The 16,597-nt window shown below is 39.1% G+C and overlaps 1 protein-coding gene across 1 annotated transcript; it reads right to left on the reverse strand.

Annotated features, from left to right (window-relative positions):
* Positions 1-2,357: 2,357 nt before the first annotated feature.
* Positions 2,358-4,004, reverse strand: LOC122280914 (expansin-like B1). The gene is made up of 4 exons (XM_043092035.1): positions 3,854-4,004; positions 3,510-3,616; positions 2,808-3,125; positions 2,358-2,546 (listed from the first exon to the last, which is right to left on the reverse strand). Exons 1-4 carry the CDS (start codon positions 4,002-4,004, stop codon positions 2,358-2,360), a joined length of 765 nt encoding a protein of 254 aa, XP_042947969.1.
* Positions 4,005-16,597: the final 12,593 nt, after the last annotated feature.

Consider the following 16,597-nt stretch of genomic DNA (forward strand, 5'->3'; position numbering starts at 1 on the left):
CAGCATCAACATGATTAGAAGAGTAATTGATGATAGATAAATCAACATCACTATGCCATAACAAAGCAATTCCCCATTTTCTACCAATTGAACTAACAGTCAAACAATTTTAAAATCCTAACTTATACTTACGGGTCTCAAATTCTTGAGTAGATAAACGCATCTCCTACAAGAACAAGACGTCGGCTCTTCCCTCTTGATTAGATCACAGAGGGTCCGAATCAATGTTTTGAATATCGTACCGGATGTCGTACCGGTCAAGCCACTAAAACGAAATATTTTGGTACCGGTATCGTTTCGTGTACCATTTTGGGATAGTCGATATATAAATAATTTATATATATAAATTATATTTCAAAATAATAGTCTATATATGAATAAATTATACATGAATACATATGTATATATAAATTATAAATAGTCTGGTATAAATTGGGAGTCAAAAAATGAGATTACAATTTGAAAAAATGAAAAAAAAAAGATAAAAGCCAAAATACCGGCCGAAATCTAGGCCGGTATTTCAGCCGGTACTAAACAGATATCATACCTGTATTGGACCAGTGACTGGTACGGTACCAAAAACAATGGTCCGAATGCCCCGTGGGTTCCCAAGCCCACGGGAATTCTAGCTTAATAACTTCATGACTATCAACGGTGTTGGACCCTAGCCACCGCCGATTCCTCCGATTCATCCTGTGAAGTCGTATTCCTCTGGCCATGCAAAATCTAAATACGTTTTACATATGTTCCATCTTACCTTTAAAAATTGCCCCCTTTAGTTTCTTAGATTCCTCCTATAACTGATACGCAGAACTTGGTTCAGATAAAGAAAGAGAGGTCATCGTTTTATTTAAAAACGACATCCGATTCCATTTTTTGCTCGTGAGCCCATCAGGCTTGATTTTTGCTAGCCCATTATGAACTCCCTCCTTTATTATCACATCTAGGCCCAGAGACTTATTAGGCCCATCTACTTTCAAGTCGTGACCCAGAAGACTGGCACTAATAGGCGTTGTTTGAAATTCTTGACCGTTTTCAACATTCCCGAAATCCACATTCTCAATGAATTTTCTATTCCCTGCAACCTGAAAATCAGCAACCGTAGTCTCCCTACTTTCCTTGAAACTACCTTTCTGCATACCAGGCATATCCTCCTCATCCATTACAGTTTGAAAATTTGGTTGGCCAGCCTCATCACCTACCGCCACCTACACCCCGCCTTCCGACGACTGTCATCCTTGCAACTCAGATGCCTGCAACCCACCTAAAACAACTGGAGCATGTAAAGATAGAGCTTTGTCTCTTTGTTTACCCACAGACCCTCGCTTACCATATCCACCAGTGTGAAATCATATACCATATGGGAAAGTAGTCTTCCATTCAGAATCAACAGAATGTTGAAAAACTTGAGCACTCCTTGTCACTATGCCCCAACTGACCACACCAGTAGCAAAAATTAGGTTCCGCAACCACTGTCTCACTTTCTTGTTCAATCAATGAGAGGCGTTGGTAAAGATCATTAAGAGAATCCTCCATGATCTCAAGGGGAAGGGAAAATAACTGCACTAAGGCATTGGTAAAGAACTAATCTTGATTGTACTTGCGTAGTATCTATTTTGAAACTATATTGAAATCTGAGATAGGTGATTCTACAATTAATTTTACATCAATTATTTTTGGCTTTGATTCCTCCAATATGGAAGTGCGTGCATTCGTATACGAGTTGGTCCAATCTTTTGAGTTATTTTCGGGTAGTTGGATGTTGGTCTCCCAGTAGGCATGCGCGGCATACAACCAAAATAGGGAAAAGTGATTGCTCAAGGAAGGATTTTTGTTTGATGCTTAATTTTTTGTTTTGCTTAAAAAAGTTTTATTTATAAGTCGGTGTAAATTAGGACACACACTTACAATATTACTGATGATATAAGATTTAATTTATAAAAAAAAAAATTATAAGTTTAAATATTGCAACTCTAATCATTTATATCAATAATTCGAATGTTCATCATGTTACACTCTTTTGAAAAATTAAAAATACATACAATATCTATATGAAGAGCAAAACCCAGAATCCAAAGGAAAGAGTTATAAGGACAATTATTTGTAACTTTACTCCTTATATTATTCATACTCGTGATCTCTGATCACTAACCCAAAAATACAACATTAAGTTGGCCTATTATTTATATTGCAACATGACCAAGAACACTCTGCTGACAAAGCATACAATACAATACAATACCGTAGTAACTAGAGAGAAACTAATAATCAATTACATAGTAACCCATGCAATGACCATACTTCTTTATAATAAAACAGAAAAATATTATTAAAATTGAAAGAGATTTCCAATTAATTTAGAGCTGAATGTTTGAGTCATAAGCAACCCCAGATTTCCACAAAGCAGGCAGATCATTTTTGGATTCCACCCAACCGCTGCCACCCACTTGAAACCTTACTTTTATTGGACCACTTGGTACTTGATTAGACAGCTCCCACACTGCCCCAAAGGCTTTATGCATGCCCCTCCAATGTTTGCAATCCTCCTTCATGCAACATCAAATGAACAAAGACGACAGCCCATCCGTCAGTATATAATAATGATCATCATCTCATTTGTTGAATACGTATCTTTTAATAAAACCTTATTTGTGCAAATTTAGAGGGTGCAAGTTGCGATATAAACTCTTTAATAAAAAAGTAAAAGTCATTAAAAAATTTAAATTTTTCAAAGGCGAGGCTTGCTCCAAACTCTCAAAGGCATGGGGTTTCATAAAATTCATATAGCATTAATTATATGAACGTACCTGACACAATTCGACCGCTGTGATGTCGTTTTTTCCAGCTGCATATATAACCACTAGAGCAAGATAATTAGGATATTTGCTTTGCTCATGGACCTTGAACATAAGGTTGTGACCAGGGAAGCGGCATGAGACCCTTTGGTATTCTACATCGATCACGCCACGATCAAACAATTCCTTGTCCCCTTTGGTTCCAGGGCGTGCCAATCTTTCGTAGGCTCGAGAGCTGAGTATGAAGTCAATGTTGTCACCTTTACTGAAGTCAGTCACTACCACATTCACTCCATCCTTACTACAATATTGTGATGATGTGCACCTAACCTGAAGAGTACGTCATCATCAATAAAACCACTAATCATACATGCTATATTATTATTATTATTATTATGGAGACCGAGTAGAGCAAATTATATAGGTTACTTCTTCATTAGTGCTATTTAACACAATCATTGTCCTTGAGTTTCATATGATAGGAAGGGTGTTTCAAGTTAAAGCAAGCTCAAACAGGTTGGGGTAAACCATGCTAGCTAGCTAGTTACTGTGCTATGCTTTATTCACAACACTTAATACACTTAATTATTCATGCATTACAATGCATTATATTATTTATTAGGTTAGTGAGTACGTAAACTATTACTTATTATGGGACCCATTATATTTATTAAAAAATCAACGATGTGTCAAAAAAGAGGCTTGTAATATTACTTGATAGCATGCACCACAACCAGTTGCGTTCTTATACAGCTTAGAGACTCCAGCCACACTGCCATCATTGACAGTCCTTCCGAATTCTCCAAACCCACAAGTTCCACCTATATGATCACCATTTCATGAGTCAATTGTACACAGATGATATATAAACCGAATAATTTTTACGCTTGCTAATTATTGGTATTAATTAGTATTTGGTAGAGAAAGAAAGTTGTTCAAAATAGTTGAGCAAATAATTCTTCCAGCATGCATGCACATAATAACTTGTAATGCATAGTTATGAATAACTCCAAATTGGTAGCCAAATAATATCTAAAAGTGTATATATGCTGACGTACTTGGAGTCCCATGGCTGTGATCACTACCGTAGTAGGTTGCTCTTGATGTGTAACTAAAAACGTCTTGAGTGGCGCATATAGCAGGCAAGAGCAATACCATGCAGATCACACAAAGAATACCAACTTGGTTTTCAAGTCCTGCAAGACCCATATCTTAATGACAAGGCTTCTTGATAAAGGGTAAGTTAATGGAAGAAAGAGACCAAAACCAAAGCTCTAATTAAGAAGCATGCAGATAGAGTTGCAGAAGAAAATGGACGAGGAGGCTAATTCGAATTGGAAAGCAAAGAAATCGTAGTCTAGCATTTATAGGATTTGAGGGGCGACCACAAAAGGTCATGTGTTGAAGTGAGAGAGGCACTTTTTTCTCCCACTTAGGGAGAAAAGGAATTATATTTAGAATTATATTTGTATTATTAATGCCAATTGTATGTAGTGGGTGCTAATGACAAAATATATATAATTGATTTTAGGAAAAAATAATAAAAAAATTAATAATAAAAAAAATAATCTAATATGAGAGTTTTTCTTAAATAAAACAATCTCTAAAATATGTGATTTTGCATTTTCATGTAGAGAAACCAATGCTTTAGAGCAATCTCAATTCTAATGGATTATCATTTTAAAGTTAATCCAAGTTTTAACTTTTGTGACATGAAAATGTCTTAGCCTATTCCATTCACATCCAATTCTCATATTGGATTATCCATTTATTTTTTATATAATAAAAAAATATTATTTTTAATTTATTTATTTTTATTATATTTTACCATTGTACTAATACTAAATTAATTAGTAATCATATTCTACTTAAATACATGATTAATCATATTCTACCAAGAAAAGAGATGCAATGCACGGAATAGATGATTTTTATTTTGCATTTACTGTAGCATAAATTAACTGTTCATGCACTTTGCATAATCCACTACATAGGATATTTTGTCCTAATAATAAAAAATAATATTAAAATAATCCAATGCACACGATATTTAGGTAATCCATTGAGATATTTGCACTAATGCTCTTAATATTGAGTACCCCTGGAGACCATTTCTGGAATAAAAATCATTGCGCGCATGTTTAAAATATTGCTAGAAGGACATGGCCCTATAACGGTATTACCCCATTATCTAGCAACAATCTCGGCATCATCGTTATTAATGACAAAGAATTTCAACATATGAAGTGATTTGGTAATCTACGGGTGAACTCGGAAAGATGCTAACAGAAGCTTAAAAACAGGTAGCAGAGAAGACATATTTTCATTTTAAAATCAGTTTAAAATCTAAATACTCAAATTTCAAATCCTTAAACTCATCTAAACTCAAAACGTCTTTCCAGAGGTCCATAATCTTTTTTAACTCATTAATACTTCTTTACATGTGGGACTCACAATTTTTTTCAACTTCTCATAAATACATTTAAATTGATCATCTTAATATCTAAACATATCTAAATTCATCTTGGGTAAGCTTCACAAAACTTACTCTATTATCCCATAAACTCTTTATTGTTCATAAATAACTTAACTTATTTTTACCCAGCTTAACATGCAAACGAAGGCTAAGAGAGCTCAAAATATAACAAGAAGAATATTTTATACAATTTACACCCAAATAAAACATACTTCATCCCTAATTAGTTTTCTTTTCAGTGGTAAAGCCAAAGTATTAATTATTGTATATATAAATGTTGCATAATCAGACTATATATCATTTTTCTTCTTCAAATAACACTTTCTATATGGGCTTTGCTACATACAGTTGCCAGATGCAGTCGGCGTGCAGTCGGCTATACGGAATGAATAAAAAAAAATTATAAAAAAATTTTTTTATATTCAAGGGGACCTACATGAATTATTAAAAGTTATAAAAATAATTTTTTTTTTCATGTAACTCCCGTATTAATTTGTTTTTACAGCCGACTGCACGCCGACTGCATCTGCCGACTGCAAAAAGTATTTCTCTTCTATATATACTCCTTCCAAAGAAAAATAAACTGCAATATATACATATTAGAAGATCTTTTGTGATCAATCGATTTTTTTTTTTTTTATGTGCACATTAGTTTTGTGATCAATAGATTTTTTTTTTTCTTGTACAAAAAAAAGAGAGTTCATGGTGGATGGCCAGCCTACCCACTGGCCATCTCATCTCTGTTAAACACTATTTTTTTTTTATTTAAAAATATAAAAACAATAGAAAAATAAAAAGGAAGTAGCTTTTACTGTCGGATGCACTTCTTGTTTCAAGTCAAAGCCGGCATGCTAAGAAGTAAACACAATATAACCCACTAGCTAGGCTGGCCATCTCATCTCTGTTAATAGTATAGCCATCAAACAATAAAAAGTAAACACAATATAACCCACGTCCACCATAGCCGGCCACCATCTTCATCCTCTTGGGACTCACAGCGCATTAATAAATTTTATAATATTTTTTATTTCATATTTTCTCTCTTATTTTATAAATTTTAAAAAATATTCAACTCAAATTATTTTATAACTATTAACAAACTATTAACAAATTATTATTCACAAAATTCTTATATCATCTCTTTCTCTAAATGAGTCATTATTAATATTTGAATAGTAAATTTGTGATGCCCCCAAATCCCCACGCCCGAATACGGGAAAATCGAGACATCCGAATGGTGACAACCCGGGTCACCATCCCATCGACGGGTGACAAGTGTGTGCAAAGGCAACAAATATGCACGAAAGAACACGCAGCGGATAACGAAAGTCATAACTAAGTACCAGAATTTTTCTTAACGTAATACAAGCTGTTTAAAACATACATAAATAAAATATTACAAAAACACAAATACAGTTTTAAACAAATATAAAACATAGCATCAGCAACCTGGCGGAGCCGCATCCTCGGGCTCAGCCTCCTCCTCTTCGTCCTCTAACTCTGCACCAAAAGCTACGGAACCAAAAATGGTACCGCAGGTAGGTAAAACCCAAACACTACCAGATAATAACACATATAGAACTCAAACAATATGCACGAACCATGCCCAATGCACAAAACCCAAAGACACAGTTTTCCACACACGCCAAAAATCCATTTGGCCCAAAAACACATCTTTTCCGGAAAACACGCCAAAGTCACATTTTTATCCGTATGCACCATGACCTCCCCTAGGGGTCATCCGCACAACCTGGCTCCAGTGCCACACCGCAGAGTACCACCACGCATGTGACACCTAACGAGCGATGCCCAGTTCCGTGCCCCGCACGTTCGTAGCCAAGCATCCTTTAGCCCTCACCAGCGAAGGGCCACGGAGTCGGTGCGTAGAGCGATGCTCGGTTCCGCGCTCGGCGCGTTCGTAGCCAAGCAACCCCTAGCCCCCGCTCCCGTCGTCTAGCACAACTCAGGGGACATCAATTAGTTTATTCCACTCCCGAGTGACCAGAGGAGCTCCACCGGGATAATACCCCATCCCGGCTTGGGGTCGTGATACACACGCACCCGTAAGACCACTTACGCCAATACACAGGCTTTTCACACATAAACAAAAACACACGTGCATGCACCATGTAATGCCATATCAATGCATAATAAAATAATCCAACAACATAAAACAATAAAACAAGCAACTCCGTCCTCCATCCATCCGACCCCCGAACTCCTCGGACTCAATCCGGAATCAACCAATCAGCAGATTAATTAATTGAAAGAGCAATATATATTTAAATCTGAAAATAGGGTTTGGAAAATACTTACAGCGCTATATGGTAATTTTAGAAAACACGCGGCGTTGCAAACGGCGCCGGAAAAGCAACGTCACAGTGAAAATTCACTGTGGCCGTGGGTTGTGAAAAACCCACTTTTGAACGGGGATAAACTAGGGCTTGGGATTGATAGAGAATGGTCTAGGGATGGTTGTGAAGCTATTGGAAGTGGTGGTTGGCCGTGGGTGGCGGCGGAATCGCCGGGAATAGGCCGGATTTCCCAAAAAGGAAAGCTAGCTCGTAGGAGCTGTTCCGGTGGTCGTTGGAGGCCGGAAATGGGTGGGTTAGGACGGCAAGGGACCGGTGATGAAGTGGTGAAGAAATGGTGGCCGGAGGTGGAGCGACGGCGGCGGATAGAGCTGAAAACCGTACGGGCTTTGAGGAGCTTTTCCGACCAAACGGCCGGCCGGCAGTGGGAGATATTTGGTGGGAAGGTGCGCCGGAGGGAGGGGGTTCGAACGAGACCGGCGGTGAGCGAAACGGTGGCCGGACGGCGGCGGTCTGGGCTGAAGAAGATTCCGGCCGTGGGTGAGGAGAGAGAAGAGAGAGAGAGGCCGGGGGGGCTCGAGCGGGAAGAGGAAAAAGAAAAAAAAAGAAAAGAAAAAAAAAGAAAAGAAAGGAAAAAGAAAGAAGGAAAAAGAAAAAAGAAAAAGGAAAAAGAAGAGAAAAAGGAAAAGAGATGTAGAGAAGAGATGAGGTCCAATCCTCATTCCGGGAAACAAAACTAAACCGCTAAAAAGAGATTAAAAACCACAAAACAACTAAAAGAAATAAAACACAACGTCAAATAAATTAAAAACCAATTTTAAAACGTAAATAAATTAAAATAAATAACCAATATATTAATTAAAATAAAAACAATTATTTCAGCAAAAATACACTCAAAAGCGGGTCATCACAAAATTAATTTCAGACAATTTTTGAATAATACTGAAAAAATAATAATAAAATATCAAATAATAATAAATAATAATATTGTCTAAATATTAAATAACAGTAAAGTAATCTCCAGGACTTTTTGGAGGTTGTCGGTAAATTGGGGTTTGAACTTTCGAGGCGGCTAACTCCAACCAAAATAACGAAGACATCGATCCTTTCTATGCATTTGGGTGGGCACACATGGAGGATATTTAATACCAGTTGTATACAATGTATTGGAAAGATACACAAACACAAGTTTACGCTCGTAATTGGGGTAGGAGAGTCTCGATCTTAACCGTCCATTTGGAAGACACAGGAATCCTCTTCGATCCCGTCTCAAATTTTGGCAATTTCAATTTTAATCACACCTATTGATATAATATATTTGAGATGACTTGATATTGTAGAACTTTTTAAAGTTAAATACTCTAACCAAAAAAAGATTAAATAAAAATAATTTTATAAATTGATATGACTTGATGTAGTTTGTCAGATTATAAAATTATTTTTATTATAAAATAAATTTAACAAATTAGATAAAATCACGTTAGTTTGTGGAATTATTTTTTTAAATAGTGACATATCAACAAATGTTATTACTGACAGGAAAAAAGCCTGGCAAACGAAGTATAATGAAATATATATGTGTATTTAAATAGCCAAATTTAAATGTAGGCAAATTTGAATGTAGGAAAATTTATGTTCGATAGACGTTCGAACATTAAAAATTTTTACGTGCAAACGTAATATTTTTTTGTGCCAATGCTCGAACATTGGATAGAATATTTGGTAAAGATGACTATAATTTAAATTTTATGTAGTTTTTAAATAAAATAATACATCATTTAAACAATTATTACAAATTTAAAATGATTGAAATTTGAAGCGCAATGATTTAATATTAAAATTAGATAAGTTAACATGAAAGATAATTGAAAATTAAAATTGAAAACAATAGATACATTAAATAATATTAACAATACATTAATACTTCTTGTTCTGCCATGACTGTTCGAGCCTCGAGCTAGCAGTGTCCGAGTTGGCTTCCTCCTGGCCCCATTTTCTTATTGTCAAAAGATGAGCCACATCCTAGATTTATAAGAAAAAAACATTATAACCATAGCTATTACTGATAACGTTCGAACGTTTAGACGTGTTCGAACATTATAAGTAAAATTTGAACGTATAAGACTAGGAGTTCAAACAGGACTGGCAAAAACTCAAACATTCGAATGTGTTTATGTTTAAACGTTCGAATATGATATGAATAAGATGCACATGTGAATGAAAACAATGTTACATTCGAACATTTCCCACTTAAAAGTTCAGACGTAAGTGTATCATTCGGAACTAAAGGTTTACGTTTGAACGTATTCTACCACGTTCAAAGCCCAAGGCTTAAAACGTTCGAATGTTTGTTGGATTTGGAATTTGAAAGGTGTTACGTTTGAACATTACAAACATATGTTTGGAATGCTATTAGCTTTCAAACATATATCCTAAACGTTCGAACATATATAAATTCCATGCTCGAATATCAATGGCATGTTTGAAACTCAACGGTCGTTTACGTTCGAATGTTGCTATTAAATAATATATATATACTATTATATATAAAGCGGTGCTATTCTGCTGCCTGAGTAGCACCGCTCCATTTGAACGCTAGCACATTTGTGCTTTTTTTTTTTTGAATTTTCATACTTTCTTAATATATTTAAATATTTAAAAAAACACACCAATATACTTAAAATCACTTCCTTAATCACTAAATAAAAAATAAAATAAAATAAAAAATTTTCTTTTGGGTCAACTTGTATATAATACTTATATTATAATACCATATACGATATACCATATAAATATTATTACAATATAATACTATATAGTTTATATCTGATAATTGTGACGACCCGTTTTTACGTGTATTTTCACTGAAGAAGTTGTTTTTAATTTAATTATATATTAGCTCTTTTATTTTAATTTATTGTATTTTAATTGGTTTTATTTTATTTGACGTGGTGTTTAATTTATTTAGTTGTTTTATGTTTGTAAAATCGTTTTTGGCGGATCAGTTTTTGGATTCCGGAGTGAGGACTGGACCTCATTTTTTTTCTCTCATCTTTTCTTATTCTTTTCTTTTCTTCTTTTTTTTTTATCTTTTTCCTTTTTCTTTCCTTTCCTTTCTTTTTTCTTTTCCTTCTTCTTCTTTCTTCTTCTCTTTCCCCGCACGCCCGAACAGCCCCTTCTCCCCCTTACCATCGCTGCCTGTTTGTCAGCCCAGTGCACCACCATCCGGCCACCGTGTAGTGTGTTGTGAAAAACGATGACAATGAATTGAAATATAACACCGAATGAGAAAACGATCACACACGCAATCACACACGACACAGGATGTACGTGGTTCGGCAAATTGCCTACGTCCACGGGAGCTGCAGAGGATTTTATTATTGAGGAATCACACTACAAGATGGGTCACAACACTGTTCATCCACAGTGTTTTCGTAGCTGCTCTGTTACAGACTTAAGAGGCAAAAATCAGATTTATAGTTCAAACGGCGGAAACCCTAAATCGTATGTTCGCTCGAGCGGTGTGTCGAGCGCGCGTCGAGTGAACTTCCCTTCCGCATCCCGCTCGAGCCCACTGTCGAGCTGACGTCGAGCGTTCGACTCTGCCTGATTTCGCTCGAGCGGCCAATGCCTCCGCTCGAGCGAAATCCTCCTGCTCGAGCTCACTGTCGAGCCAACATCGAGCGTTCGACTCTGCCTGACTTCGCTCGAGCGGCCAATGACTCCGCTCGAGCGGTGTGAACCAGACTCCACATTACTCAACAATTCTCCCACTTGGAGACTGGTACACTCGCTGTATCACCGTCTTCCTCAAACATGATATCCTCCACCTCTGCAACTCACTGCTCCTGTCTTCATTCTAGAAGACCAACTGAAGTTGCGCACAACTTCAGTTTCTCAAGCGTAACACCCTTTGTCAACATATCAACAGGGTTCTTGCTTCCACATATCTTTTCAAGTAACAACTGTCCGTCATCTAACAATGACCGTATGAAGTGATACCTGATCTGAATGTGTTTGGTCTTGGAATGGAATGCTGGATTCTTGGCAAGGAATATGGCACTCTGACTATCACTGTGGAGAGTGCCTTTCTGATTCTTCTTACCCAATTCTTCCAAGAAGCCTTGTAGCCATACCATCTCCTTTGCAGCCTCTGACACTGCAATATACTCAGCTTCTGTTGTAGACAAAGAAACTGTTTTCTGTAAATTTGAACCCCATGACACTGCAGTACCACCAAGTGTATAAACAAAGCCCGTGGTACTCTTTCTACTGTCAATATCTCCAGCTAAATCAGCGTCAACATAGCCCTGCACCTCCAAGCTCTCTCCAGAGAAACATAAACAGGTTTCTGAGGAACCCTTTAGGTACCTCAAAATCCACTTCACTGCTTCCCAATGTTGCTTTCCTGGGTTACTCATGTATCTACTCACAACTCCCACTGCATGGGCAATATCCGGTCTTGTACAAACCATAGCATACATAAGTGAACCAATGGCTGAGACATAAGGAACCTTACTCATGTAATCTCGTTCCTCCTCTGACTCTGGTGACTGATTCTTGCTGAGTCTGAAGTGACTTCCCAAGGGTGTGCCAACTGGTTTGGCCTTGTCCATATTGAACCTGCTGAGTACCTTTTTCACATACTCAGCCTGTGAGAGTCTCAACGTACCTCTGACTCTGTCTCTGACAATTCTCATGCCAAGGATTTGCTTTGCAGCTCCCAAATCCTTCATTGCAAAGTGCTCTGACATCTGCTTCTTCAGATTATTGATCTCATCAATACTAGCCCCTGCAATAAGCATGTCATCCACATACAACAGCAAAATAATATAAGAATTGTCAAAATGCCTGACATAGCAACAGTGATCTGCCTGACATCTAATATACCCTGCACTGTGCATAAAGTTGTCAAATTTCTTGTACCACTGTCTAGGAGCTTGCTTCAGGCCATACAAGCTCTTCTTCAGCCTGCAAACTGAACCTTCCTTTCCCTGTACCACAAACCCCTCAGGCTGGTGCATGTAGATGTCTTCTTCAAGGTCTCCATGAAGAAAAGCTGTTTTCACATCTAACTGCTCAAGAAATAGATCTTCAGTGGCAACCATAGCCAGTACCATCCTGATAGTTGTGATCTTTACCACAGGAGAAAAGATCTCAGAGTAGTCAATACCCTGCTTCTGCTGAAAGCCTTTTACAACAAGTCTAGCCTTGTACCTCTTACTGCCATCATGCTCAGTTTTCACCCGGTACACCCACTTGTTGTGTAATGCCTTCTTCCCTGATGGAAGTTCTGTCAACTCCCATGTCTGATTCCCTAGCAAGGAATCCATCTCGTCTTTCATGGCCAGCTCCCACTTGCTAGAATTCTCATCTTGCAAGGTTTCTTCATAACTCTGCGGTTCTCCACCATCTGTCAACAGAATGTAATTCAAAGTAGGTGAGAAGCGCTGTGGGGGACGTATAGTCCTAACTGACCTGCGAACTGCAACTATAGGAGTAGACGGTTCTGAAACTTCCTGCGGAATAATAGGAATGGGTGTACTGGACCCACTCTCCCCGTCACTCTCATCTCTACACTGCACTGTGACCTCTGGCAGGTCATCCAATCCTATAAACTCGGACTCCTGAGGAGCTACTGCAGGAACTGTACTCGACTTATCCTTGTACATCATTTTCTCATTGAAAATCACATTCCTGCTTCTTATGATTTTCCGACCCTGATCATCCCAGAAACGATAGCCAAATGCCTCGTCTCCATAGCCAATGAAATAGCATTTCTTTGACTTAGCCTCAAGCTTACTGCGAGCATCAGAATCAACAAGCACATAAGAAAGACAACCAAAGGTTTTAAGGTGAGAAAACTTAACCTCTTTCCCGCTCCAAACCTCCTCAGGCAATCCACAATCCAGTGGAACTGATGGCCCTCTGTTTATCAAATAAACGGCAGTACTGACTGCATCTGCCCAGAAAGTGGGTGGTAGTCCAGCGTGCAACCTCATGCTTCTAGCACGCTCATTAATGGTCCTGTTCATACGCTCAGCAACTCCATTTTGCTGTGGTGTCCCAGGAATGGTCTTCTCCATTCTGATACCCTGAGCTGCACAGTACTCCTTGAACCCGCCATCAACATACTCACCACCATTGTCAGACCTCAAACACTTCAGTTTCAAGCCTGTCTCTGTCTCAACCATGGCTTTCCAAATTTTGAAAACATTAAATACTTCAGATTTATGTTTCAAAAAATAAATCCATACCTTTCTACTATGGTCATCAATGAACGTAACATAGTAGCGAGAACCTCCAAGAGATGCAACTGGAGAAGGACCCCACACATCTGTGTGCACAAGATCAAGTCTTCCTGTCTTTGGCGTCCTGCCACTTTTCAAGAAGCTGACCTTCTTTTGCTTCCCCATAACACAACTCTCACACATACCGAGATCAACTGTCTTCAGTTCTGGTAGCTTGCCTCTAGACAGAAGTTCCGTCATGCCCTTCTGACTCATATGGCCAAGCCTACAATGCCACAAATCTGCTGTGCTCTCTGCAACGGTAGTAGCAATAGTGTCAATTAAACCAGTAGTCATATAAAGTGTACCAGTTTTCTTACCCCGAGCTAGTACCAATGCCCCTTTTGTGACCTTCCAGGTGCTATCTGAGAACACCAATGAATGACCACACTCATCAAGCTGCCCAACAGAAATGAGGTTCTTCTTCAACTCAGAAATGTGCCTGACCTTTTGCAAAGTCCATTTGTTCTTGCCAGGGAGTGCAATGTCAATGTCTCCCATCCCCACTACGTTCAAAGCCTCACCATCAGCCAAATATACCTTCCCAAAATCACCTGCAACATAATTCCTCATTAGTTCCCGGTGGGAAGATGTATGGAAGGAAGCCCCTGAATCCAGTATCCAGTCATCAACTGGACTATGAACTGCAAGCAATAGTGCATCCTGTACTTCTTCAGTTACCACATTAGCACTATCATTCTCCGTCTTCTTGGGGTTTTTGCAGTTTTTCTTTATGTGGCCAGCTTTGCCACAATTCCAACAAGTTGCCTGCTGACCAGGCCTCGACTTGCTCTTGCCCCTATACTTTGATTTTGATCTTCCTCTGTTTGAATTCCTGTCATGTGATCTCCCTCGAGATTCAACATTCAGGGCTGAACTCAAACCCGAGGTCTCGCCTGAATCTTTCCTGCGCACCTCCTCAGCCAAAATCAAATCACGAATGTCATCATACTTCAGTTTATTTTTACCAGCAGAATTACTAACAGCCATTCTCATGGCTTCCCAACTATTTGGCAATGAAGCCAATAGTATCAGTGCACGTATCTCATCATCAAATTCAATTTCAACAGACGACAATTGATTTGTGATAGTATTAAAATCATTCAGATGTTGTGCAACAGACGTACTATCTGCCATTTTCAAATTGAATAACTTTTTCATCAGATGTACCTTGTTATTCGCTGACGGCTTTTCATACATACCTGACAAAGCCGCCATGAGATCCGCCGTCGTCTTCTCCTTGATGACGTTGTGTGCAACGGATCTCGACAGGGTTAATCGAAATCCAACAGATTCCAACTAGCATCATCCATCTTTTCCGGTTGCTGCCCCAATAGTGGAAGATGGAGTTTCTTCCCATAGAGGTAGTCCTCTATCTGCATCCTCCAGTATCCAAAATCCGTGCCATCAAACTTCTCGATCCCCGATACCTTCAATTCATCTCCAGCCATCGTTTCTCCTCAGACCCGAACCTTGGCTCTGATACCAATTGTTGTGAAAAACGATGACAATGAATTGAAATATAACACCGAATAAGAAAACGATCACACACGCAATCACACACGACACAGGATGTACGTGGTTCGGCAAATTGCCTACGTCCACGGGAGCTGCAGAGGATTTTATTATTGAGGAATCACACTACAAGATGGGTCACAACACTGTTCATCCACAGTGTTTTCGTAGCTGCTCTGTTACAGACTTAAGAGGCAAAAATCAGATTTATAGTTCAAACGGCGGAAACCCTAAATCGTATGTTCGCTCGAGCGGCATGTCGAGCCCGCGTAGAGCGAACTTCCCTTCCGCATCCCGCTCGAGCCCACTGTCGAGCTGACGTCGAGCGTTCGACTCTGCCTGATTTCGCTCGAGCGGCCAATGCCTCCGCTCGAGCGAACTCCTCCTGCTCGAGCTCACTGTCGAGCCAACATCGAGCGTTCGACTCTGCCTGACTTCGCTCGAGCGGCCAATGACTCCGCTCGAGCGGTGTGAACCAGACTCCACATTACTCAACATAGTGCACCACCCCAACCAAAATTTTCCCCTCCCACCAGAGATCATCCCCACCAATTTTCAGGACCATCCAACCACCGTGTAGTGCACCAGCCCCGTTTTTCCTCTCTGTCGCTGGTTGCTTTCTCAGCACAGAACCGCCGCTCGCTGGTGACGTGGCCTTAACCATCCACCCAGTTTTATTCCCCTTCCACCGGTGAACATCCCCACCAAGTTTCACCTCCATCCGAGCCACCGTTAGCCGCCACGAGCTCCTCCAAGCTACACAGATTTTCACCGACTCTGGCACCGTCGTACCACCTCCGGCCACCATCTCTTCACAATTTCTTCCACTACCTCTTGCCGTCCTAACCCACCCAATTCCGGCCTCGATCCGTTGCCGGAGCAGCTCCCACGAGCTCAACTCCAATTTGGGCTTTTTCCACTTCCACTGCCATTTCCACCACCACCCACGGCCAAAACTCACTTCCTTTAACTTCATAAATATCTCAAAACCATTCCCTATCAATTTCATGCCTTGGTTTGTCCCCGTTCGAAAGTGGGTAATTTATTACCCACGGCCATAGTGTAAATTACACTGTTACGTTGCTTTTCCTTAGTCGTTTGCAACGCCGCGAGCTTTCAAAAAATATCATATAGCACTGTACGTATTTTCTAAACTCTACTTTTAGATTTAAATATATTTTTGCTCTTACAATAATTATTGGACTGGTT

This window comes from Carya illinoinensis, chromosome 11 (genome assembly GCF_018687715.1).
Source record: "Carya illinoinensis cultivar Pawnee chromosome 11, C.illinoinensisPawnee_v1, whole genome shotgun sequence".
In the NCBI taxonomy this organism is placed as follows: domain Eukaryota; kingdom Viridiplantae; phylum Streptophyta; class Magnoliopsida; order Fagales; family Juglandaceae; genus Carya; species Carya illinoinensis.

Excerpts from the sequence above, each read along its gene's own strand:
- LOC122280914 (XM_043092035.1), bottom strand. The coding sequence starts at position 4,004 with ATGGGTCTTGCAGGACTTGAAAACCAAGTTGGTATTCTTTGTGTGATC. Across the intron at positions 3,617-3,853 it reads TCACAGCCATGGGACTCCAA|GTGGAACTTGTGGGTTTGGA; the intron begins GTACGTCAGCAT and ends GTGATCATATAG. Across the intron at positions 2,547-2,807 it reads CAGCGGTCGAATTGTGTCAG|GAGGATTGCAAACATTGGAG; the intron begins GTACGTTCATAT and ends TGTTGCATGAAG.